At 38.1% G+C, this 26,205-nt stretch overlaps 6 protein-coding genes across 6 annotated transcripts; 4 read left to right on the forward strand and 2 right to left on the reverse strand.

Moving 5' to 3' along the window:
* The first annotated feature begins 121 nt into the window (after positions 1-121).
* Positions 122-2,173, forward strand: LOC147281479 (proton-dependent oligopeptide transport (POT) family protein). Its single transcript, XM_086249141.1, has 3 exons — positions 122-365; positions 450-982; positions 1,274-2,173. The coding sequence occupies exons 1-3, from the start codon at positions 156-158 to the stop codon at positions 2,142-2,144; spliced, it is 1,614 nt and encodes a 537-aa protein (XP_086105267.1). The 5' UTR covers positions 122-155; the 3' UTR covers positions 2,145-2,173.
* Positions 2,174-2,449: 276 nt separating this feature from the next.
* LOC147281480 (26S proteasome non-ATPase regulatory subunit 7 homolog A-like) lies at positions 2,450-6,024 on the forward strand. The gene is made up of 10 exons (XM_086246908.1): positions 2,450-2,814; positions 3,165-3,257; positions 3,375-3,456; positions 3,713-3,809; positions 3,947-4,022; positions 4,174-4,232; positions 4,442-4,564; positions 4,755-4,812; positions 4,921-5,006; positions 5,669-6,024. Exons 1-10 carry the CDS (start codon positions 2,628-2,630, stop codon positions 5,738-5,740), a joined length of 933 nt encoding a protein of 310 aa, XP_086103034.1. The 5' UTR covers positions 2,450-2,627; the 3' UTR covers positions 5,741-6,024.
* Positions 6,025-6,556: 532 nt separating this feature from the next.
* On the forward strand, positions 6,557-9,287 carry LOC147281481 (S-adenosyl-L-methionine-dependent methyltransferases superfamily protein). Its single transcript, XM_086247252.1, has 9 exons — positions 6,557-6,908; positions 7,015-7,064; positions 7,148-7,259; positions 7,372-7,432; positions 7,532-7,584; positions 7,795-7,887; positions 8,025-8,088; positions 8,485-8,592; positions 8,819-9,287. The coding sequence occupies exons 1-9, from the start codon at positions 6,738-6,740 to the stop codon at positions 9,058-9,060; spliced, it is 954 nt and encodes a 317-aa protein (XP_086103378.1). The 5' UTR covers positions 6,557-6,737; the 3' UTR covers positions 9,061-9,287.
* A 644-nt stretch (positions 9,288-9,931) lies between these two features.
* Positions 9,932-11,338, reverse strand: LOC147281482 (uncharacterized). The gene has a single exon (XM_086247253.1). It carries the CDS (start codon positions 10,483-10,485, stop codon positions 10,093-10,095), a length of 393 nt encoding a protein of 130 aa, XP_086103379.1. The 5' UTR covers positions 10,486-11,338; the 3' UTR covers positions 9,932-10,092.
* Positions 11,339-16,300: 4,962 nt separating this feature from the next.
* SQD2 (sulfoquinovosyldiacylglycerol 2) lies at positions 16,301-21,554 on the forward strand. The gene is made up of 11 exons (XM_086246316.1): positions 16,301-17,034; positions 18,264-18,330; positions 18,620-18,690; positions 18,835-18,952; positions 19,088-19,161; positions 19,290-19,345; positions 19,427-19,510; positions 19,737-19,824; positions 19,916-19,993; positions 20,480-20,536; positions 20,776-21,554. The coding sequence occupies exons 1-11, from the start codon at positions 16,646-16,648 to the stop codon at positions 21,275-21,277; spliced, it is 1,584 nt and encodes a 527-aa protein (XP_086102442.1). The 5' UTR covers positions 16,301-16,645; the 3' UTR covers positions 21,278-21,554.
* Positions 21,555-22,814: 1,260 nt separating this feature from the next.
* LOC147281484 (HXXXD-type acyl-transferase family protein) lies at positions 22,815-24,963 on the reverse strand. Its single transcript, XM_086246317.1, has one exon. It carries the CDS (start codon positions 24,596-24,598, stop codon positions 23,159-23,161), a length of 1,440 nt encoding a protein of 479 aa, XP_086102443.1. The 5' UTR covers positions 24,599-24,963; the 3' UTR covers positions 22,815-23,158.
* Positions 24,964-26,205: the final 1,242 nt, after the last annotated feature.

The raw sequence follows: 26,205 nt of genomic DNA on the forward strand, positions 1-26,205 counted from the left end.
GTGAAGATCACCGGTAATTATCTGAACTACATATCCTTTGAGTCACTACTTCATATATGTTTATATCAACCCAAATTTCTAAATCTGATTTTATTTCATCATAACAATTTTTTTTTTTCTTTTTCTTTCCACTCTTTCTTTTAATTGTAGTTCTGATGTGGGCGGATATACTCGCTGCATATGCGATGTGGATGACCATGGCATACTTAACTGATGTATGGAAGCTCAATTTCACACATGCCGCCGCAATTGTCAATGTGTTTTGGGGCTTGGCGACCATAATGCCAGTAGGCATGCAATTTCTTGTGGATGCTTTCATGGGTAACTTTTGGATGCTCATTCTCTCCAGTTTTTCCTACAGCGCTGTAAGTGTCTCTCAGTCACAAATTCACTGTAAATCTGTTGTTAAGCATGCAGAATATATATGATGTAATCATTTTGGATTGCAGGGGTTAGGTTTTTTGTCAATGTCAACACCACCAGTTCTTGCTGGGGCAACAGGCACTTGCAGTGCATATGAGCCCGAGTGCATTGGCCAAGAACAAAAGATCCTCTTTTACACAGCAGTAGCTCTAATAGCTGTGGGAATGTCTGGTCACTTAACCTCATTAAGTACATTCATTGGTGAGCAGTTGATGGCATCAGAATCAGACCTTGAGGAGGGCATGTTCTGTCAGTTTTTCATGGGCTTCTTTATGGTGGTGCTTGTCCCTATAGCTGGAGTTATAGCAATTACCTTTATAAAGCCTTGGTCCATTAGGTTTGGGGTCCCAGCCATTTGTACCTTGGTAGCAACACTTATTTTCTTGACTGGTTCATGCTCATACCACACTGTTAGAGCACAAGGGAGTCCGCTCACAACTGTTTTTAGGGTCTTTGTGGCCTCTGCCTCCAAAATATTCAGGAGACGCCCGAGAGATGCTTCTCAGCTCTATGAGAGACATGATGATGATAATCGTATACCTCATACTCGTCGCCTCAGGTTTTGCCTCTCTCTCTCTCTCTCTCTCTCTCTCTCTCATAAGTGCGCACAACCACTAGCACACATTGCAAAATTGGTTTGGATTCTCTACTGATAATTTTTGTTCTGGTGTTATGCTTATGTCCAAAACTATGTTGTTTTAGGCTTCCATTAAGATACAAGCACAATATCAACACAAAAAACATAACTAGAGGATTCTATCTTTAGATAATGGCACTCTTGCAACATTTATACTTTTGATTGTAAAATCAAAAAGAAAAACCGACAACCTATATATTCTTTGAAATGTAGGTGCCTAGACAAGGCTGCAATTCTGTCACCCACCCAACCTTTAGAGCAACAACAAAACAATAGGTGGAGACTCTGCAGAGTCACAGAGGTGGAAGAAACCAAAAGCATCCTATGCATGATTCCCATATGCATGACCTTCATTATAATGGGGGTTGTATCTTCTATTGGAAATACTTACTTCATTGTTCAAGCAATCCACATGAATCGCAAGGTTGGGCGTATAAAGGCTCCTCTTCTCATCCTTCTGTGGTTCTATGACCATGCCAAACAACAGTTTGCTCAACTCTACTTCCAAACTGTAAGATCAAGAAGGTATGCTGCCCCAATTGGGATTGCAGTGTCAATGATACTTGCAATTCTGTGTTGCATCACAGCTGCAAAAGTGGAGACTCGAAGGCTAGGCGTGGTTGAGAGCCACGGTCTAATTGACAAGCCTGAGGAAACAATTCCCATGAGCATGTTTTGGCTGCTTCCACAGTTTCTTCTCCTTGGAGGGCTTGATGGGATTTCAGACAGTAGCATTGCCCTTTTCTTCATCAATGAGGTCCCTCAGTCCATGGCTCGGTACATGGTTCTGTTTGCTGTTGCTGTTTTTGGAGTGGGAATTATGGGCAGTGTGTTGTCTGTTTATTTGGTGGGTGAGATAAGTGGAAGGGGAGGGAAACCCAGTTGGTTCCAAGACACACTGAACAGGAGTCGTTTGGATAATTATTATTGGACCCTGGCTGCATTGGCTGCAGCTAATCTTGTTGTGTATGTTCTGTTGAGCTTATGGTATGCTTATAGCGATTCGAGGCCAGAGGATGAGGAAGCGCCTGAATATGGTGAAGATGATGAGTCATGTGAAATTAATGTACAATGCTGCTGCTGATGAGCCATTTGATGATAATGTACAATGCTGCTGCTGTTGAGCTTAAATCTTTGTATGGATTGCGATTTTCCTACTTCAGTTCAATCTAGATCTTTTTTACAATGTACATGAAAGCGCATATATGTTGAATCTTCTAAATCTCAATCATCATAATTCATAAAGCATTCATTTTTCATCGTCTTTTCCTCTTTCTTAATATACAACATTCCTCGTATAACAGAAGCAAGTGCGTATTTGGCAATTGCTGTAACTTCGACTCTTTCTTTCCCGAAATGAAAGAAACCAAAAAAGAAAAAGTGTTATCGAATGGGAATAAAATAAGAGTAAATTACAATTATATCCTTCTTAAACTGTACTCTGACGCCTGTTGATGAACGCGTCCTCGTAACATTTCTTGTTCTCGGGGTTTTAGTCTCCCTGAGAGGGTTTTAGAGAGAATAGAAATCCGAATAATATCATCGGAGCCCAGATCGAAACATCTCCATGGACGTTATAAAGACGCAGCAAATATCAGCGAGGCCCATCGAGAAGGTCATAGTTCACCCGCTGGTGCTGCTCAGCATCGTCGACAACTACAACCGAGTCGCCAAGGACACTCGCAAGCGAGTCGTCGGCGTCCTCCTCGGTAGCTCCTATAAAGGCGTCGTCGACGTCTCCAACAGCTACGCAGGTCCGATAATCTCAATTCCCTCAATTCATATTTACCGCATTACTCCCAATTTACTTCCTCGTTAGGTTTAGATCCGAATTTCTTCAATTAATTGCAGCATTTGAGATTTCGGTATTTTGGGTTTTGGTTGAATCTGAAGGGACACTATGTTCGTGATTCCAATTGGAATTATTGTTTAATTTTCTGGCTGAGAGATTTAGTGGGTTAGGGTTTGCATAGCTAGGGGCCAATGCGGTTAGGCTTTTGGGCTTTATTTTGTTCTAATTGAAAATTCCAAATTTTTGGTCACAATTATATACTTATTATTGTTTCTTAATGTTTGATTTTGTTTAAATTATTTTCATGTTCAGTGCCCTTTGAAGAAGATGAGAAAGACCCTAGCATTTGGTTTCTTGACCACAATTACCATGAAGCAATGTTCTCAATGTTCAAGAGAATAAATGGTGATTTCTGTTTAACTTTTGCGTAAATATGGATGTTTCTTCCTTTTTTCTTCCCCTTGCCCCTTTTTTCTAGGAGCTATTAGTAATGTCTTTATGTGAATATTTGATCAATTTCAGCCAAGGAGCACGTCGTAGGTTGGTATAGTACCGGGCCGAAACTAAGAGAGAATGATCTTGACATTCACAGCTTATTCCACAAGTAAGATCATGTAAATCAATAGATGTGTGCATGTAGCTCCACTGTGAACTGTCTAACATGTGCTTCTTTTTCTCTCTTATGTCATTCTGTTCAATGTATGGATGGGGAGTTGTGCATATTGTAACATACAAGTTTTGATGGGGGAGTAGGAAACACTAAATGAATAGCTAATTGTTAATGTTGAGTTGGAATACATTATTGTTGTCTGCACTTTCTTTTTTCTTTTCTGAAAAATCAAATGCTTGTTGGTATGTAGCTATGCCCCAAATCCTGTCTTGGTCATTATTGATGTTCAGCCTAAGGAGCTGGGAATACCCACCAAAGCCTACTATGATGTTGAGGAACTTAAAGAGGTAACAATGCGTTTACATGTCCTTATCTGGCTGGTCTCCTGATTGAATGTTGAGGAACAAAGTTACTCTTACATTTCTGACGAGCCATTTCATATAGACTCCAATGCAGCTAACTTAAAGCTTGATAATGTTAACAGAATGCAACCCAGAAAAGCCAGAAGATTTTTGTTCATGTGCCCTCTGAAATTGCTGCTCATGAGGTTGAGGAAATTGGTATGTCCTAGTATGAATAGTTGCATTTACTTGATAACAATATTCCCTGTTAAAAAAACTTAGAATATGCAAGTTGATTTTTTTATTTTCCTTCAGTAATTTTTTTTCCATCCTTAATCTACTAATTGTGTTCTTTGTTATTTATCAAAAGGAGTGGAACACTTACTACGGGATGTGAAGGATACAACCATCAGTACACTTGCAACTGAGGTCTTTCATTAAATCATTTTTTTGGTGTCTTATTTTATTTTATTATTTTAAGGATGTGGTCGATTTGACTTTCAACTATAGTGAAAAACTTGAGACTTGAATCTTTATTAATGTTTCCGGCTGAAAAAAAAAAAAAACTTTATTAGTGTTAAAAACATCTCTGATTTTAATGAATTTGAAGGAACACATTTGCCTTTCTTTATGTACAGGTTACCGGAAAACTGACTGCTCTAAAGGGTTTGGATGCACGGTTAAGAGAAATACGCGGTTACCTAGATCTTGTTGTTGATGAGAAGCTTCCACTAAATCATGAGATACTTTACCATTTACAGGTAGGCTTTTCTTTACTTATTTGTATGTTAACGTCTCTCTCATTTTGGTTATACCTCGTTTGGTGTATTGTTCTTCCCGTATACTCAACTTTGTTACTTTTCTTCCAGATTTATCTATTATAAAATTAAGTATATTATGATGAAGTGAATTCATTGTTTCCATCCATGTTTTTTTTGGTTGAAATTGCAGGATGTGTTCAATCTACTTCCAAATCTCAATGTGGCTGAGTTAATCAAGGCATTTGCAGGTATGTCTAGTGTGTTTAGTTAGTTCCTCATAATTTTGGTCTCTTCTGTTTAATTTTGCCTTTCTTTATAAACTTTTAATCTATATTTTCTTTTTCTTTTTTTGGCAGTAAAAACAAATGACATGATGTTGGTTATATATCTTTCTTCTCTCATACGAAGTGTCATCGCCCTCCACAACTTGATCAACAACAAGGTAACATGCCTTTTCTAACTCTTGTTCTATTGGCCACTAGCATACATCCACACCACACAGGTTTGAATTTGATTCTGAGGGGTTAGGATTCCCTTATCTCTCCTTTTCCCTCCTTTTTGGCTCTCTGTCAGCTCCACTTAAGAAACACCCTGTAGGAGTCAATCACCTCCTGTTAAGGTCCCTTTTCACTGGAATACACAGTTGGTTGGTCCAACAACCATTGGATAATCGCTGCTGTACATGAGAAAGAAAAAAATAGTTAACAGTAGCCCTGAACAAGATTTTGGTTAACGCTATTTTATTCCATACGCAAATAAAAATACAAAACCATTAGCCTTGTGAACCCCCAGTAGGTTAGACAATATGGTTTGGGGATGGGATAGTGTACTCAGGTTTTTGCCTCTTAACTAATGAGAATGAGAATAAAAATACAATACTTTTAGATTGTAATTTAAAAGATATGTTGCTTTTAACTCTTGTAACCCCCCAAAAGGTCAGATAAAAAACGAGTTGGGAATGAGAGAGTGTGCTCACCTTTACACCTCTTAACAAATGAGAATTAGAGTATGGTACTTTTGAATGGAATTTAAAAGGCTATTCTAGCCTTGTGGCAGATTGAATGACATTTCTCTATGCTTTTGTTTTTCAAATCTGGTTTTCAGATGCTAAACAAAGAACATGAGAAAGCTGAGGATGCAAAGCCGGCAACAGTCCCGTCTGTCAGTGGAAGCTGAAGATCATTATTTTACTGGTGAATTGGGGTTTCAGCCATGACAAGCTCAAGCTTTCAACGGGGAGCCAATTCGATCTGTTACTTTTTGAGGCTCTTTATTGAGAATTTTGTATACTTAATATCGACAGGAGTTGCAGGTTGAGATACCTTTGTCATTGATTTGTTATACGATGTTAGTAACTGTTTCTTTAGCATTTAGTACCATGCTTAATTACACAACGTGTAGAGACTCCTGATAAAATGTCTCGATTGGCCATTGTTTGCAACTTTGCATGCCTGTTCTAATATCACCTCATCATATTGTTAAGGCCATTTTATGAAGCTATCCATATTTCTCTCGCTGGTGGATGTTCTGTAATGTAATGATATGAAATTATGAACTGCCATCAGTTGTAACTTGAAAGACATCCCCTGACTTTGCCTTTAAATGCACGTTTTTGTAAGACGCAAGGGCGTTCTGCATTAGAATGCATCAAAAGAACTGAATAAAAGGAGCTCATGAAATTGGACAATCTGCAAGAGTTCAATATTTTGCATTGACCTTCAACAAGGTAGATTCATATTAATAAACGACCAAAGCAAACCTTAAAATCTGCATAAATATACCCCTTCATGTAATGAGAGCTAGCAATTATCCTAACATTAGTAACTTTAATAAGTTAAAAGAGTATTATGAAAGAAATTGAAATAACGTGGTCAACATTAAAATTAAGCTCAAATAACGTGGACTAAAATGTAATTTGGCCTTATTTTTATTGGGTATAAAGAAACTACAAGTCGTTAAGTTGATATCGGCATGTCGTTTTTGTATATCGTCTTCAACCAAAGCCCAATGCGGAGTGAGATCAATGAATGAATGAGAGGGTTTAGGGTTCTTCTACACTGAGCTCGAGCAAATTACCAACTCCATTGATTCTGTGAAAGCAAAGAAGCTGAAACGTGTCGTGGCGGTGGTGAAGAAGCACTGAGAATAGCCAGCAGAGTTGCTACACTAAGAGATGGGGAAAGCTTCAAGGGATAAGAGGGACATCTACTACCGAAAAGCTAAAGAGGAAGGGTGGCGTGCTCGCAGTGCCTTTAAGCTCCTTCAGATAGACGAGGAGTTCAATATATTTCATGGAGTCAAGCGTGTCGTCGATCTCTGTGCTGCCCCTGGTAGCTGGAGTCAGGTATCCTCTTCTCAGTTGTGTAATTCCACTCGTTATTCACTAAAATCCAATTCCAACTTCATTATTATTGAGACCCAAGTATTTATTATCATGTTGTTTTGTTTAGGTTTTGAGTAGGCAATTGTATCTCCCAGCAAAGCTTTCATCCGATTCAAAGTGAGTTATCAACTACTACTACTACTACTAGAAGAATACTAAAAGAGCAAGACCTTAACTTTGTACTTCATCCTTAATTTCAGGGATGATGCTGATCTGCCCCTTATTGTAGCTATTGATTTGCAGCCCATGGCTCCAATTGAAGGTGTTATTCAAGTGCAGGGTGATATAACAAATGCCCGAACTGCTGAAGTGGTAACCATCAGCTTACATTTTCTACATTGTTTGTTTCATACCATAGCATGTGGATAGTATGATAAATGTATATTGTCATCCATTCTTTCTCTGACTTTTGTTAACCCTTTAGGTCATTAGACACTTTGATGGTTGCAAGGCTGACCTGGTTGTGTGTGATGGTGCTCCGGATGGTATGCAACATTTGTGGTTTTAGCGGTCCACCTCTATATTGTTTTCATTTATAATTGATATTTGATTAAGCTTACTTTAACCCAAGTTCTGATTTTCAGTTACTGGCCTTCATGACATGGATGAATTTGTTCAGTCCCAGCTGATACTAGCAGTATGTATCCTGGTTCCTTTACATAATAACAAAGTCCTTCCGATGCAATTTATCATCATAAGTTTGCATGCTAATTACCAGTTTTACAAGGAATATAAAAATTCATATGGTGGCTATGCTCGTTAATCTATATCACATTCCATCTTTCTAAACTAACTATTTCATGGAATTTGTATTATATTGATACCAGCTGGTGGATCTTCCTTGCAGGGTTTGACAATTGTTACTCATGTACTCAAAGAAGGTGGTAAATTTATTGCAAAGATATTTCGTGGAAAGGATACAAGTCTTCTGTACTGTCAGGTAGCTTTAAAGCTCCCAAACTTGGGTGCCTAATTAAACTTGTTACAAATATATATATTTCTGCAGTTTTTTTATTTTTGGTGACAAGAATCACAGTTTCATGGAATGACCTTGTTGTTTTGCTCATTTTATTTCAGCTGAAATTATTTTTTCCTATAGTGACTTTTGCAAAACCAAAAAGCAGCCGGAATTCCAGCATAGGTAAACAGATTGGACTTCAATTTTTTTCTTTAGCAGATTACTTTAGTAGGCCTGTTGAGTAATAAGGTGTATCTTCTGATTTATCATGTAGTCATTTGAGAGCTAAAATTCAGACAAAATGGATTTTGGATTGTGGTTGTGTGAAAAAACAGGGTTGTTTTTGGTTATTTGTATAATTTGAAATTCAAATATACTTATATTGTGGATATATAAATGCCACATGAAATGGAGCAAAATGATCTGCATTCCATGTGATATTATATTCAAATCCCATCCCCTTCTAAGTGTCATACAGCATGCGCATGACTCTTACAATATTCTGCATTTAGTAACAACATGACATGGTGGTAAGCGTCTGTCGTGTCAGAACTAATGCTGTTATTGTTTTTCATACAGAGGCATTTGCAGTTTGTGAGAATTATTCCCCTCCTGATGGATTCAACCCTAAGGATCTGCATCGCCTCCTAGAAAAGGTTGGAAGTCCCTCAGGAGCAGATGATTTAGGTATGTCAAATATTCCACATTGATATATATTGAGACTGTTTTGTTCACAAGATTAGTATATTGATGGGTTTCTTAGAAATCTTTTTGATGCATAATGAATTTGTACAAATAGTCACTGTTCAAACTTCAAATGAAGAGCAACAGCTTCATTTTGTTTTTGGATTTTTGTTAAGTAAATTGGTTTTATGTTGCCGTATTAATGTCATTACCTCTTTTAACATGGCAGATTGCAGTAGTGGGTGGTTGGAAGGGCCAAACAAGGTGTATATTCCATTTTTAGCTTGCGGTGACCTCAGTGGGTATGACTCTGACCGATCATATCCGCTGCCTAAAGATGCCCAGGGAGCTTACCGGAGCTTGGATCCTGTACAGCCCCCAATTGCCCCTCCTTATAAGAGAGCTCTAGAAATGAAGAAAGCTTCCAGCCAGGGCATCACAGAGCTTGAGAAGCTTTCCTTGGAATCTTGATTAGTTATTGTATCTCCTATACACAGGATCAAACAAATTAGTGATCATTTTAGATACTGTACAATTTGAATTATAGATGGGTGTATGTCCCAATTTTTTAGACAATTATTATTGATCCTTTTTTTTTCTCTTTTGTAACAGTGTGTATGTCTCACGAATGTCTGATTAATCTTGAGTTATTCTCTCTAATCTCTAATAACTATGATCTTCATGAGTTTGGCAATGATGTTATGTAGTATTCAAACAGCACTAGACAGTATGTTCTTTACCATTCATCGAATATCGGATCTTCGGAAGCAACGCAATCATAAGGTGGCTTCTGATTGTGTGCTTCTATATACACTGGTATCTACAGGGCAAATTGAGCTGCTCTGCTTTGTTGGGTCAAAAGATTGAAATAAAGTAGACATAAAGTGGGATATTCATTAAGTTGAAGAATTGTGGTCCTGACAGCAGCAACCTTTGAATTCTGATAAGGCAAAAGAGGCACGGGACTCTAGGGCCACAGCCCATTTTGAGAAATGTAAGTATCCGATATCCATGAGTTGTTAACTTGGTATCAAGTTTGGTACTGATAAAATATTCGACAGGTAGTTTCAGCTTGGAGAATAAGCAGTGTAATTAAACTTCTACTTTTTCATTAAAAATCCCATTAGATTGTAATGCATTATTTATACTATTTCCTTTGCTTTGTTAGACGGTTTTAAGGAGAGCTTCAATGTAGATGGCATCTGCTTACCATACCATATGCTCGAGAGTCGAGCATTAACACAGCACATATATAGTTAAATGTAAACATTTGTGTATGTTAGGGACATGAGAATGTTGGACACTGAATATGAATTCAGGGATTAGCCAGAATTAAAAGAAATTATGTAAAAAATTCACACCAGAATCCAGATGGTGTGATTTGCACTCATATTATATATCTTTTTCTACATGTCACATATAAAATTTTCTTGCATCAACCATAAACACTAAATTATTTTTTTCCTTTTTATGAACATTAATCTCTTCTACAAATCTAATTAATCAACAAGAATTTGAAGTAACTGAATTTGTTCTCTGCAGAGAAGAAGCCGAATTCAAGAACTCGATGCAGTCCTCCAAAGCTTCAGCTCGATGAGACTCGATGGGATCTGATACAGAGCGTGACCTTGTCAGGTTGGATGAAGACACCTTCCGTGAAGTCCTCTTTCTTGCAGATACAACACACATGGCTCTAGCCACCTTAGGCCTGAGGCTGCGTAGAAATTTGATGGGTGAGCAGAGTACTTTTGTATCTTTGAGCAGCCTGAAGGCCCAAATTCCAGTGACCCTGTTCCTGGTTCCACCTACTCTGGTGCCACCACCATGTTTCGGGTATGTTGGCTTTTCATTCACATCAGGACTGAAACTCACCCTCTTGCAAGCTTTCCGTGACATAGTTTTAGAGAGAGAGAGAGAGAGAAGGCGGTGCTATAAGGGTTATAAGCCAAAAACGACACCAAGTTATGGAAGATAGGTTGAGGAAAATTTGTGAGCAGAGAAGACAGTTGGGTTTGGTTATGGGGAGTATTTATATATGAAGAGATTAATGATATTGAGGAAAAGAGAGAAAAGGAAAAAGAGGATAGACAGAATGAAAAAGAAAAAGAGAGGAATGGGGGTTCTGGCTGGAACTGAAAATGATAAAGAGTACTATAGTAGTGTGTTTGTGTTAAAAGCATATGCTGGGTTTGACGGACTGCAAGACAAACCAATAAGCGTTTGGTTGACGCAGTCACTGCTTTCATATATATAAGCCTGCATCTGCATGAGCCACGCACATTGCGTATGTGATGTAAGCTAAATTAATTAAAATAGATTAAGCCGCTCTTTGTGCAGGCCTGCCTCTGAAATTGGTTTAACTATATCAAAACTCATGAGCTGCTAATTATTCGCAATCAGCTGGCATTAATGGTGGGCAAGGTATGAACAGCAGGAAAATTGAATGTACTAATTACTAGGGGAGATTGTGAAGGGATCAAGAAAATGGGAAATGGGTTTTGGTCAAAAAGGAAAGATTCAAGTGGTGGAGCCGCAAGTAAGAGGAAGACAAGAGTGAGAGGTTTTAAAGGAGGGAGCAATAGAGACAACCACTTGATACTCTTCTCATCTCAGCATTGCTTTTTAGGTGCTCTCTGCACTCTGCAGGGCCTACCCTACCATTCCCTACGGTTGTCCATCTCGATTCTGTTTAATATCACAATTCAAGAGATCATGGCCCATTGTTTTTGAGAGAGAGAAAGAGAATCTGTTTGAATATGGAGGAGGTAGAAGAGATTTGGGTTTGGCGTGAATATTAGGGAACTTTATTTTCTTTTCTCTTCTTTTTAACCTCTTTGGCAGAGGAAAAAATTCCTGTCGAAGAATCTGTACTTCTTTTGACTAGGTGATAAAAAAAAGTTCCCAGTTCCCAATATGTGGATTGCATATTCAGTCTAAGACTCAAGAACTCATTCCATTGTTTACAATACAAGGAAACATCATTAATATTGGGTTCATCTTCATGGTGAATTGGTGATGCCATTTGTAAAATCAAACATGTCAAAGTCTGGGTTCAAAGTTCCAAGTCTCCTTTGAATCCCTTGACGTTCTCTGTCATGGGATGTCAAGTTAGCAATTTGATTTGTTATCACAATCTAATGAAGATGAAATACTTGGTATTGTCTCACAATTCAATAAATTACTAACTTAACTAATTTTAGTTGGTATGATCAAAGGGAGAGCACATGTATCTCTTCTTCATTGGATTGTGACACTAGGTCAAATTACTTACTTGGCATTCCCGTGACAGGAAGCTCTTCTCATCACTTGCCGTTGGATAGTCTTCTCAGTCACTTAATGCATTTAGATGGAACAAAGGAATCTGGGCTGACTACGGTGGTCCATTCAAAACTGGACTATAAAGATGCTGCTGCTGATAGCCTGATGCAATAGTTGGACCACAAATTAAGTGGCCCATTTATGTTGGGCTGATCCTTAACATTTCATGCTTTGATGGGCTGGGCATAGTCTAATAATATATGGGCTCCAATCTCATGTCCATTTTCATTCTGGGTAAGAGAACTAAATTACTACTCACATTTTCTTTCACTGTATATTTTAAGCTGTGTAGAAGTCTTCAAAAGAGAGAAATTTTTACACTTTCAATAAAACCTTGCGTTTGTTTCCAAAATAACAACAATCAGCAAACAAAATCTACATTAGTCTTAATTTTCATGTTAATTTGCTGCAGACAGAAAATATGCAACATGTAATTGATTTGTTACCAAGAATCATTCTTACAACTCAATATGTATTCCCACATGGTCCTCTCAAGTTGATATTTATATTCATCAAAATTGCAGGCATGACCTTAAGAGCTCATTTCATAATTAATTCAATCGTTGTTTTCTTCACCCAAGAGGAAAGCCTTGCGAGTTGCCAGACCGAAACATCCAAAACTGAGTTGACATTGGCACATTGCTTTCAAGCAATTTGTATGCATGTGAAACTTCTTCTATTAAATCCTAATGGATTTCGATACCAGCATATCTCATTACGTAATTAAACAAGTTATGTTTGTAATAATGACTAACACCACTTAATAAAAATAACGTTTCTATATGCACCCAAAAAAAAAAAAATTAACGATTCTATGGAAGTTGGACCAATATTACATTATTTGGGTGCGACCCACATGGATAATAGAATAAACCATAAAAAGGATATGCAAAAGAATATGTTATAATTCTAAGGATATATCTGAAGCTCTTCCGTTTATTGCACATTGACTAGGATTAGGTTATTAAAATATCATTGTTAACAAGGGATTTGAAAATATGAAAGTATTTATATGAATATGAATTAAATTGTAAATGATATAGGTTCAAATGCACAATTATTTATGATTCATTTATTTTGATGCGAGTTTCTCGATCTCATATTCAACAGGATAATTAATGAAGGAATAATTTTAGTAAAAGTACTCTAACTATATCTCTAGTCACGGATGAGAATGCCACATTTAATTTGTTCCAATTAAGGATTCCAAACTTTCTATTTAGCTCAATTAAGGATTTTTAGTCAAAAATACCAGTTTCAAGGGGCAAAAAGTCTTTTTACTTAAATAATTATAAAAAATAAGTCATTATAAAAATTCATTTAAAAATAAAACTAATTATTAAAAAAATAATAAATAAAACTAAAAAAAAAATCCACAAACCTTCCCACGCCCCTCTCATCTCTCGAGTTAATTACACTTACACCCCCTGAGGTTTATCGTCTTTTCACATACACCCCCTGGGGTTTCAATAATTACACATACACCCCCTGAGGTTTCAAAACTATTGCATATAACCCCCTACAAGAGAAAAAAATAAATAAACAAAAAAGAAAATATTTGTATTGAGGTTGAACCTTACATCTTGAGTAATCTTATTAGGTCATTTTATCCCTTAGTATGCCTTTTTGCATAATTTCTCATCATTTTTTGTCTCACTATAGGGGGTTATATGCAACAATTTTGAAACCTCGGGGGGTGTATGTGTAATTATTGAAACCCCATGGGGTGTATGTGAAAAGACGATAAACCTCAGGGGGTGTAAGTGTAATTAACTCCTCATCTCTCTGCCTTACTTTCTTTTTCATCTCTCTGCCTCTCCTTTCTTTCTCTCTGCCCACCTACCCAGCTTCCCCCCAACCCCGACCCATCTGTCCCCTATACCCAGACCCCAGCTCAACCCCACCCTACCCCAGGCCCAACCTCGCCACACCCAGCCCCAGCCTCACCACACTCTGGCCCAACCCTCCCCACCCACACCTCCTTCCTTCTCTGATCAGCACCCAACTCATCGTCCTTATCCTCTTGATTCTTTTGAAGCACCAGCTATTTAGGAACCACCACTTGATAATTGGTGGTCTGGAAAGAGTTGACGACGTCGAGCATAGAGACCCGGTTGTGGAGGCGAGCAATGTAGTCAGGTGGGTCGGGAATAGGTATGGCCATTTTACCCATGGGTTTGGGTGCTTGCGGGTACCTACTCTATTAGGGTAGTGTGGGTATGGGTATACATGTTAATACTCGTATAAAAAATGGGCGGGTATGGATAATACCCGTGGTTTACCCAAACCCTCTATTTAAAATTTTTTTTTTTGTATATCATTAAATTCAAGTATAATGAACCTGAAATTTAAATTTAAATTGCAATTAAACTAATGAAGGAAAAAAAAAAAAGGAAAACAGAAAAAACAAATGGATCAATTAAACTAAAAAAACGTAAATTAATTGATCAAATTTTTTTTTTTGGTCGAAAACTAATGGATCAATTAAACTGTTGCAATATTTGATATATTGCAACATAATTGAAGTAGGGAGCGAAGCCTGGCCAAAAAAATAAGAAGTAGGGAGCAGAGAGAGAAGAGAGAGAGATACGTTATATAATTGTAATTGTTCATAATAATATGTAAGTATGTAATTATGTATTGTAAGAATGGCAAAAAAAACAAAAACTATGTACTGTAAGAGCTGATCTTAAAAAAAAAAAAAAGAACTGAAATCAGGACAAAAAAAAAAAACATGAATGATGGGTTTTTGGGTTGGGTTTGGGTAACCCATTACTTTGGTGGGGCAGGTAAGGGTAATACCCATTATACTATGGGGTGGGTTACGTGGGTATGGATTTGATAAATTTTTCACTTAAATGAGTTTGGTTTTGTGAGTATCTGCCCACTGGGTCAAATGGTCATCCCTAGTCGGGAATCAAAGTGTCTAGGTGGGTGGAAGAGTATTCCTTCAATTCTTGGTTCCAGGGATGGCCGTAGAGCTTATGGATGATGCAATGGAAGAGGCCTTGGTGGCTCAAGTCGGCCTTGGTGGGGTCCACCAAGACTAGATCGATCCCTCTTTGCTTCGCATGCTCCACCAGGGAGGGTTGGATGAAGCTCTGCTCCTTGTTCGTTGGGAAGGCGTATCTGATACGGTACCGTTGGGCCGCTTCTACTTCTGAACCCGATGACAAATTTGGCATTTTGGGATTTCGAAGTTGTGGGAGTCAGGGGAAGGGAAAAGATAAGTGAGGAGGGTGTTGGGCTTGGCGTGGCAGTGCGGGGGCTGACCGGAGAAGGGAGGATTTGTGGATTTTAAAAAAAAAAGTTTTATTTAGTTTTATTTTTATAATTATTTTTATTTTTTATAATTTTTTGGGTAAAAAGACATTTTAACCCCTCAATTGGTATTTTTTGACAAAAAACCCTTAATCAAGCCAAAAAAAATTTAAAATCCTTAATCGGAACAAAGAGAATATTATATCTTCAATTACGACAATAGATATAATATGAGTTTTTTTTTTTTTGCTAATATTATCTCAATAATGAGAACCAAATGAGTAGTGGGGGAGGGACAGAGCATCAAACCATCAAGAAAATGCCACTTGTATAATGCCGGGTCCCGACTCCCAACCATGCATGCGACCATTTTTGCCAAATTCTCAGCAGCCCAAAGCAAAAGTGTAAAAGACAACAGATCCAAGATGGTTTTGAATGCTTTTAACATTTCTTCTCATAAATATAGTAATGTAAATTAGTAAATCTGAAAATTGGTAAGAGAAAAAGAATATGGGTGGGGATGTTTTGGCACTATATAGGCTAGTCTCACTGATACTGACACGATAGGGATTTGTCTAAACATGGTGGTGGTTGTGTTTCACTGTTATATATGGTCGATGGAGGTGGGATCCTAAACTGTGTTTTTACCGGTTTCATTCTCATTCCCATGATATTATATATATTTTTAGTTTAAATGAATTTATCACAAAAATATAACTGATAAGAGGTCTTCTCTAATGCACAAAAATACTAATAAATCCAATTCTAAACGCAACATAATTTTAATCAATTATTTTATTCTTTCTAGAATTTAGACTAACCACAAAGACTTCTCTTAACATTTTTTTTATTTTATATATGTTTTATATCAAAATACGTTACTAGATTGTCGAAAACTTAATTGGATTGCAAGAAAGCACCTTAAATAAAATCATTGTAATACATACACGTAATTGTAAAATAATGCTCATGAGTCATGATACACCATAACAGATTAGTTTCCTTTCTTATCACTTGAAAAAAAGAGTAAACTATGTGCCGATTAAAACTAGGCTATTCCTTAATTTATTAAAATTTCTTCTTCCTAATAAATCGAATTCTGCCAAGATAATTTTTTCTTTCTTTTTTCAATTGTCGAATTATGTAAAGATTGGGTATGCAAGAAATTGACCCAAGAGCGTGTGTAAAAAACAAGGATTAAGAAAGGAAGAAGAAGAAGCAAGTAACCAAACTCAACTTCTCAACTCTCAAACCAATAAGGAATTGGGGAAGCATATACTGAGAGAGCTTCCATTCGATACCTGCTTATGAGAGAATATCCATTGCCAAAGTCGTTCCAGGTCCTCTAGATTCCTTGCAAATAATTCACACATGCACCCACTTTTCGATATTAATCAATCAAATATATCCCACAATTTTTTTCTAACAAAAGCCCCTTGAACTTCTCCCACCTCTTTATATTACACTACACTCAATCATGGTCACCTCTGCTTCTCTCTCTATAAATCCCTCTCTCTCTCCTCCCTCTTTTTCCATAGCCACAGCCACTTCCACCACATCATCTCTTTCTTTTTCTTCTGCTGCCTTTTCTCATTCTTCAGCTCGGGTTTTCCTCGGATTCCCAACCCATCAATCATCCTCAAGAACAAAACCCAATAGCCCTTTTGGTCAAGGAGCTCGCTTGTGTTACTGTCAGAGGCCAAAGGGTGTGAGCGGAAGTAGAAAACTTGAGCTCAAAGCCAGCAATATGACTATTACAGAGGTCGGGCAAGAAGAAGAGGAAGAGGGTCCTCCTCCTTTTGTTGAATCGGAGAGCAACTCAAAACCTCGTCGCATTGCTCTCTTTGTTGAGCCTTCTCCCTTTGCGTGAGTCTCTGCGTTTTGCTTCTTTGACTTTTTGTAAACAACTTTGCCGTGCACTTAATTTCACTACATCTTCAATTTTGAGATACCCATCTTATCAAAATGGTTTATTTGCTGTCTTACGTTTTTACGACTTTAGGTTCTGTCATTGGCATTGAGTTTAGATCTAACCTGGTTTAACTATAGCTAACATTGCGTTTGATGAACTGACTATGACAGTGTGCAATAAGACATTTGTGGTTCCTTTTTAGGCTACACAACAACTAGCCATTAGCTTTAGCTACAATTGGGTTTTTTGTTCATTTTCATTAATATCAAATTAAGTGTTAATACCATGACTTTTTCTGCTGGTTTATCTGGCAGTTCAGTTTAATTTATGGCGTATGTGATGATTTATTGGCTCTTGCCTTCTCAATGGCAATCTAGTGTGCCATGCCAGCTGCTATCTTGCTGGTGGTTTTCCCAATTCTGGAATGTCATTGGTGTTCATTGGGGTCGTTGTTCAACGAGTAATTAACTAGTTTTGTCGATTTGCATTCAAGTGTGGATTTTATTTGTTCAATATTGGTTGGTTCGTGTTTTGGCCATCATACGTGGGATCTTGATTTGATTTCTATTTGTAAGCTTATTGGGTGTAGATGAGGGTGTACTTTCTACTACTGGCAGGTTAAGGCTTATTTAGCTGCTATAACTATGAATGTTATCGTCCTGATTTTATCTTGTGTTTTCCTAGTAGTTATTTGCTGAATGAAACAATTTTGTGATTCAGCTTTTGCTACAATTGTGTCTGTTGCATCTTCTGGAGCTTGTTGGTAAATGTGTTGAATATACGAGGCATCTTGTATTTTTTGGCTTTGGTTGTGATATTAATGATTGCTTGGTTTCCAATATTTAGTACTTCACAATGATCGATAGGCTGTATGATTTTTTTTGAGTTACTGGTCCTTTGGAAATTTATGAGTTGGAAAAATAATTTTCTTTAAGGTTGATCCAAGTTCCAACTGCACTAAGGTTTTGAAGAATCTAACTAAAATAATGCACTGTACAATTATGTATATCTCAGCCTTGGTTGCTCTTAATTTATAGTGCAGAAAAAAGATTAACACACATAGAAACATATTTTGAGCTTTAGGCTGATTATTTGTGATTTATACTCTGTTAAATATCCTGCTGATATGAAATACAAAGTGGTTGTCTATTGAAAGTATTTTTTTTTTCTGTTTATTTTGCAGATATGTGTCCGGGTATAAAAATCGGTTCCAGAATTTCATTAGGTACTTACGTGAAATGGGGGATGAGGTAAATTCTTCATATCTCCATGGTCTTGTATTTATATTGACTTTGGTTGCCCATAATTGAACCTTTTAATTTTAGATCCTGCAAGTATAACTTGTGCTCATTGCAAATTTATGAAGCTTAACAAACTAGAACTTGATTGAACTTGAATGCTCATTCTTGCATTAGTGCTTCCTGGCTAAATTGGCAGTTACTTGGATTATTTAAACTTTATGATTATAAGATTTTCTTTAATTCCAAATATGTCTTTTACATAAAAATTGACATATTTGCTTACTGATTCATGGTATAGGTGATGGTTGTGACAACACATGAAGGAGTGCCCAAGGAATTTTATGGAGCAAAATTGATTGGATCCCGAAGGTAGCTATAGTGTTTTAATTTCTAGTAGTTTAATGCATAAGAGTTTAAGACAATAGTTTGACTAAAAGAATGCAAAACATCTTTTTTCCTAATTACTTATTTCTCCCTCTTCTTTTGTCTTTTCTTTTCCATTTTTATTCTCAGCTTTCCCTTCCCCTGGTATCAGAAGGTGCCCCTTTCCCTTGCACTTAGTCCTAGAATAATTTCAGAGGTTGCTCATTTCAAGCCTGACATTATACATGCATCCTCACCTGGAATCATGGCAAGTATTTAATTCCTCCTTATTCTTTTCTAGGTAGATGGTAGATGGTCGATTGATTATGATTTATTTATTATTGAGAAAAAAGTAAGAACAAAGAAATCAAAAGATGGCTTACACTTGCTTACTGTATTGTAGGTTTTCGGTGCTCTCATTATCGCCAAGTTATTATCTGTCCCCATTGTGATGTCTTATCACACTCATGTGCCCGTGTGAGTTTAATTCTATGATTTATTCCAAGTTCTCAGCGTATCATATAACTACTTAACAAAAAAAAAAAAAAACAAATCATATAATTAGTGGTGCTTAGGGCTGAGCCTTTGTCTCTTTTGGTATGCAGATATATCCCAAGATACACCTTCAGTTGGCTGGTGAAACCCATGTGGTTGGTTATAAGTATGTAACCTGTCCTTTCTAGCCTCTTATAATCATATGGATACTAGAGCATGTTTTTAACATTTTAGTTTCTCTTATCAGAATTTCTGCACAGAGCTGCTGACCTCACACTAGTGCCATCAGCTGCAATCAGTAGGGATCTCCTAGAAGCTAGGGTGGCAGCAGGTGAATATAAATTCTGATTTTTAACAGTAGTGCTTTGACTCATTTTTTTGTACCCTACCTTTAATTTTTTTTTTTCCTGGTTCTGTATTTTCCTGTCAATATAGTAGATTCATTTGATGTCTCAATCCTAGACTCCCTTTGCTGAAATTCTTGACTGAACAGAAAAAAATGTGTCCATCCAGCACTACTTTTGAATTAACCTCCTTTTTTTATTGCTTATTTCCAGCTAATACAATCCGCCTTTGGAATAAGGGTGTTGATTCTGAAAGCTTCCATCCCCGCTTCCGTTCTCATGAAATGCGTTTAAGACTGAGGTAGCACCTTTTTTGTCAATTTGTGTCTTTCACTTTCCCATGGAGTTGGAATTTTTCTTAATTCGTATATGCTGTCCTGATTCCTGAACAGTGATGGTGAACCTGAGAAACCTTTAATTGTTCATGTTGGAAGACTTGGAGTGGAGAAGAGTTTGGATTTTCTCAAAAGGTAGTGTGCTTCACTCTTACAAATTGGAAATCAATAGGAGTCATTTCTTTTTATTGAAAAAGGAAGTAGTGTAAGGCTTTTAACCCAACTAAGGGCATTAAAGCACTTGGAAAGTCTTCCATTTTGAAACCTTTCTTCTTTCTTTTTCTCTTTTTTGTTCCCCCTCCCCAAATAATTGATGGGCTTTCATTTTTGTGTTACTTGTCAATTTACAACATTAGAATGACCTCAGTAACTACCAAAACAGATTTTATATGTCTAATTAGACGATGAAAATAATTTATAAGCTAATGACTTGGATGTTGTCATATGTGCATGTATTCTCCTCTGCACTACATGCACATAACCTGGATGTTGTCATATGTCTAATGACAACATCCAGGTGATGTCTAATAACTTGGATGTTGTATATGTTGTCATACCATGCTTTTGTAAGTATTTGTATACTTTGCAGCCTTTAACATATAAACCATTTCAATTTAACAGTGTCATGGATAGGCTTCCAGAAGCACGGATTGCTTTTATTGGAGATGGACCGTACAGGTATTACTCTGGCACATAATGAACTTCCAGAATTCTTATGTGTAACCTATGTGTACAGATTGTACAACAGAGCTCATACAAAATGATCCAGCAGAATATTATTGGAGTTAACCTTCTGGTGGAAAGGAAAAAAAATGCATTTTCCTTTCTCAAAGAGAATGAAATTTACTTTCTGCCGAGTTTAGATAAACTTTAAAATCACTTGCACTCATTTATTTTTATGGCTTTTACTTTGGCAGGGAGGAGCTGGAAAAGATGTTCTCTGGCATGCCTGTGGTATTTACAGGTATGTTAGGAGGTGAAGAGCTATCTCAGGCATATGCCAGCGGGGACGTTTTTGTGATGCCTTCAGAATCAGAGACACTTGGGCTTGTTGTATTGGAGGCCATGTCTTCAGGTATTCCTGTAGTGGGAGTTCGTGCTGGTGGAATCCCAGATATAATTCCGGCAGATCAGGAGGGGAAAACTGGCTTTCTCTATAATCCCGGGGATCTTGATGACTGCTTAAGCAAATTGCAGCCTCTGTTGCATGACAAGGAATTAAGGGAAACAGTGGGCAAAGCAGCACGTGTAGAAATGGAAAAGTACGATTGGAAAGCAGCCACTCGTGTAATACGAAATGAACAATACAATGCTGCCATTTGGTTTTGGAGGAAGAAGAGAGCACAATTTCTGAGACCTTTGCAATGGCTGATGAAACGCATTTTTCCATCTACCCAATCAGAAATTAAGTACAGGTGATTAGGTCCTACTGCGTTCAGCACACTGATAACTGGTCTGTAGACTTGCTTTGGGTTTCAAAGAAGTTCTTGTTGGATGTACTTTGTGATAATTGCAATGATTCATTTGTTGTTGTATATACTGGACCATAAATCTGTAGTCATTTGTGTTTCTTGTGCGAAAACTGACACGTGCACACTTGTATATACACAAAACTACATTGGTACCGTTACTCTCACAAGTAACTATCACATTTGTAATTTTCTTCAGAATGAACAACCAATGTGTGATATGTGCATCTAATGTTGTCCTAAGTACCATGTTTGTTTCTGTGGTTCAAATGTAAGGTTAATGTTGCTATGCATTCCACATGTACCTCATCTGTTTCACGCATTGATATAAGCTACTTCAGGACCAGTCAAACATGGTTGAATGTCCAACGAATGTACTGTTTCTTTTCGTTCACATGCATGCAACTATGCAAATGAGTTTTGTCCAGTTGAAAGGAAACACTGGTTTACTTGTCTCCAACCATTGCTCATGGAAGTTGATACTGACCTGGTCGCAATGTATATGGTCTATAGGCAGGGCCATGGTCCATGGTCCATGGATCATGCATCTAAAAATCATCCCGGTGCATCCCCCATACCAAGCACGTCACACATGGGATTGCATTTGGATGTTTGAGGTCGTTCTCATTGGGTGGTTGAATGAGCAAACAATGTAGACTAAGCTAATAACATCCCTTTCATAATCAAAGCTCTCAGTCACAGACCTTATTTAGCCAACTTCCTATCAAGAATGTAAGACCATGAGTTGGGATATTATAGGATGTTTGATAAATCTTTACATCGCACTTGGATGGTTGGGACTTGGGAGCATTTTTCTGAAGCACACCTGCCGCACTGGCCACTGCAATAAAAAGTGCATCTCTTCGAGGCTTTTCTCAGTGCACTGCTGTGGTGTGCCCCATGAAAAAGTTTGGCATTTGGGATTTGAGTGGTCGAGGTTGAGATCACTCTGATTTGGTCGATTTGGGGGGCCATTGTGACATGATGTCTCACACACTATACATGGACAACATCAACATCAGGCCCTCTTTATCCATCATTTCAGACCCAAGCAAAACAAACCCAATTCAATTACATTTCCAGTAAGTAACAGCCAGACTATAGAATCTGTGCGATTTTACCACTCCAACAAAAAAAAGTTTACTATTTGCCACCAAAACTTGTTGCTGTATAATACTGCGGCACCTCTGTTTTGACAAGCACAAGACTGGAATTATATTTTGATGAGATTCTACTCTCTTCATTTTGCATATTTCTCATCATTGTTAAAAAGAAAAACTTACCTTTCATTTTGCAGTATTTCTCATCATTGTTAAAAAGAAAAACTTTCCTTTCATTTTGTAGTATTTCTCATCATTATTAAAAGAAAAACTTACCTTTCATTTTGCAGTATTTCACATCATTATTAAAAGAAAAACTTATCTTTAATAAGAACATGAGTTGATTTGTCATTCAAGAGATAGATTTTAATATCAAAAAGAGACAAAATGGAAGAAAATTAAAGTGCCAATCCAATTAGGCATTGGATTATTAGAATAAGAAATTCGCAAATTTCTTCACGTGCAAACTGAATTAAGCTGATATTTAAATTTTAAATCCTAATCTAATATAGTACACAGCACACGCTACTCGACAAAATGTCGTTGTTTCAACGTCTCATCACAACCGTCCAAATCAGTTCCTCAAACCCATCAGGCCCATCAAAAGTTTTGACCACTTCAACGATCAACAGGTACTGATCCCCACCCAAATAACGGTAATTTAAACAATAACGGCAAGTGAGTGAATGAGAGGTCCCCACTCGGACTGACTCAGCTGTAAACCGGTACGCTCACAGAACACCGGAATCCGATACGTACTGCATGAACTCGGTATCCACCTCCAGCCCCGCCATCGTCTCGGGAGCCAAGACAACCTCAAGATCAATGCTCCCGTTTCCATCTCGTCCCGGAAAGGCTGAAATCTTACCGTCGAATTTGTTGGCCTTACCGCTCCGTACCGCCAGAGGTCGGTCCCACCCGAAATCATTGTTGTACATCGGAAATCTGGGAGAGCTCCCCATCGTGATTGATGCACCGTCGAAGTTCCCCAGAGGGAACAACCTCGGCTCCCGCTCCCAATCCTCTACGCCGCGCCGCACTGTATCATCCCCGTGCGCGACCACGTTCTTATGAAGCAGATCAGCACACCAGCGCAGATCTCGAGATAAAAGCTCGCCTACTGAAGCGACGGTTGGGATGCTCTGTATTGCGTTTCCGAAGTAGTGCGAGTCCATCTTCGGCTCCAGCCGGTGGCGACAGTTCACGGCCATCCGAAACGTCGTCGTCTTGGACTCGGCTAGATTCCTCACACGTGTCACCGAACGCCAGAGCTGCGCGCTCAGCGACTGAAACGACGAAATCTCCGCCTCACGGTTCGTGATTTTCGCGCCATTTTCTCGGCGCACGGCTAATTTCCAGCTGTCGTTGCATTGCTTCCCGAGAATCTCGGCCGATTCGGAAATACCGTTGTGCGGCGTCGTTTTAGTCAGAGTAGTACTGTTACTGTTATTGGCTCTGTATTTCAGCTTCAGAATCGCTTCTCTGCTGAAATGGAATATTCTCTCTCGCAGCGGCTCGTTGCCGGAGAAGGTAGCCTTAGGGCCGCCGTCTGGGACCCGAAGCACCGCCGGCGAGTTGAAGACGGTGTCGCGGGAAAAGTCGGGAGATTTTGAGATTTTCTTGGCGCCTCTGTGAATCTCGGCGAAGGTGTTGAAGAAGTGCCAGAAGGAAGTGCCGTCAGCGACGGAGTGGTTGACGGTGCATCCAATAAACACTCCGTCGGCGAGCTCAGTGACCTGGACGGCGGCCAGGGGCTTGAAGTGGCCGGAGTAGCTCAAGGTCCGGTCGAAGGCGAAGAACTCCTTGAAGCAAAGGGGGACGTCGGAATTGGGGACCAGGATGCCGTCGATGGAGAAGTTTTTGGCTCTGGCATGGATGAATTCGAGGCCCGCGTCGTTGCAGACGATGTGGACGTGGCCGTCGGAATCGGTCTGGAACCGGCCGGCGAGGGCGGGAAAGTGGGTAAGTGCGAGGGAGAGAGAGTGCTTAAGGGAAATGAGAAGGTCGGCGATGGAGTAAGGCGGGGAATTGAACAGAACCCCCTTTTGAATGTACTGGCAGGAAAGCATCGGAAGGTCAGAGACGGACAACTTGAGGGAATGGATGGTGGATTTTTGTTTCGGATAAACCGTGCATTTGGAGACTATGCTGACAGAAGAAGAACAAGGCATTTTTGTGTTGTTGTGGGCTTAAGCTTTGTTTGGAATTGGGATTGGTTTTGATTTTGGGTGTGTGAGTGTGAGTGTGACTTGAGGTGGTGAAGGAGTGAGAAGGGTTTATATAGAGGTGGGGGTGTGAGGTTGGATTCATGAACTTACCTCCCCACTGTTTCTTGTGTCTGTTTTTCTTTTTTTTTTCTTTTCTTTTTTGTCATCTGTTGAGGATCAGTTGACAGTATTTTAATACAGACGATGTATGACTGTATGAGAGAAGGAAAATCATGAGGTGGCGAGAAAGTGTGTGAAGCTACTGTTCAAGTAGGACACATGGATATACATATGATGTTGCAGCAAAAACTCATTCTTTAATCACAAAAAAAAAATTGATGTTGGAGTCTGCATGTTATTTTGTTTTTTCCTTTATTTCAGTACCAGACAGTCCCCTATTACTCCTAAGTAGACCTGTTCAGTTTGAAAGGGCCTCTGCAGAGCCATGGTTTTCTTGGGTATTAGACCACCAATTGGTCATAGATATAAAGCTAGCTGCATGAGTTTTCATTGATGTTTTTTCACTGGGCTTTTTTAACATTTTACCCATTTAAATTTTAGGCTCGATTTCATTTTATTACCTAAAAAAATTTGTTATAATGTACTATTTCAAGCTTATTTTATCTAAATTTTTGTTAAGTATAAGAGCTTTAACACAATAGAAAACTGATTTGAAAATATCAAATCACTCTTATTTTCTACAAAAATTTAAGTAATAAAGCCTTATTTATAATATATAATAATGCTGAGGGAGTCATGTGCCAAGATCTTTGGGAATTGGGGTTCATACCCAGATTCAGAGATATATAAATATGGAAGATTGGAAAAGGTGTGCATTCTCATGCAGATCTTCTGCTTTGATTAATTAGGGAGTAATAAAAGTACGTTATGTCTTGTTGTTGGTTGTTGCCTTAATGGTCAAAAACTGACATCTCCTCAGAAACTTCTCCAGGTGAACAAAACAAGGAGATCTTGATTCTAAACACAGACAGATCAATCTGTTGCCATAGTGTGAAATTTTTTGAAGCACACCGTACATAGAAAATGATTGCATAGTCGCATTGGCTGCTATGGCCGGTTGCTATGTATAAGGGTTGGAGTTCTTCTTTGGTTTTGAACTTTTGATTTAGCAAAGTATGTATTTTGCTTAATTAATTCTTGCTATTAATTAACAAGCTTCTTTAAAAGCTCCCAAGTAAATTAAAACTCAACTTAAGCAGCACCCTCATTTTCTTTATAACAAAGAAATTAAGAGCTTATAGTTAAACACAATTACTTACGTGGTTGATTATTAAATCTCACATTATGGGTTTATTTCAATCAACGAGTGTTAATCACTCGTACTTGGCTTACACTAGTTTTCTTCTAACAGCCAATGCTTCAGCAATCAGACTCCTTAAACATCTCAAATTACCATCACACCCTGCCATAAGAAACACCTCTCTCTGTCATTACCTTGGCTTATATTTCAAATGTTTTTAGTACAGTACACCAACAAGTACTTGATATTAGATTTTCAAATGATATGACTTTTTTTTTTTTTTTTTTTTTTCAAATAAAGTCCTTATTTT

Source organism: Dryas octopetala, chromosome 6 (assembly GCF_963921425.1).
Source record: "Dryas octopetala chromosome 6, drDryOcto1.1, whole genome shotgun sequence".
Taxonomy (NCBI): domain Eukaryota; kingdom Viridiplantae; phylum Streptophyta; class Magnoliopsida; order Rosales; family Rosaceae; genus Dryas; species Dryas octopetala.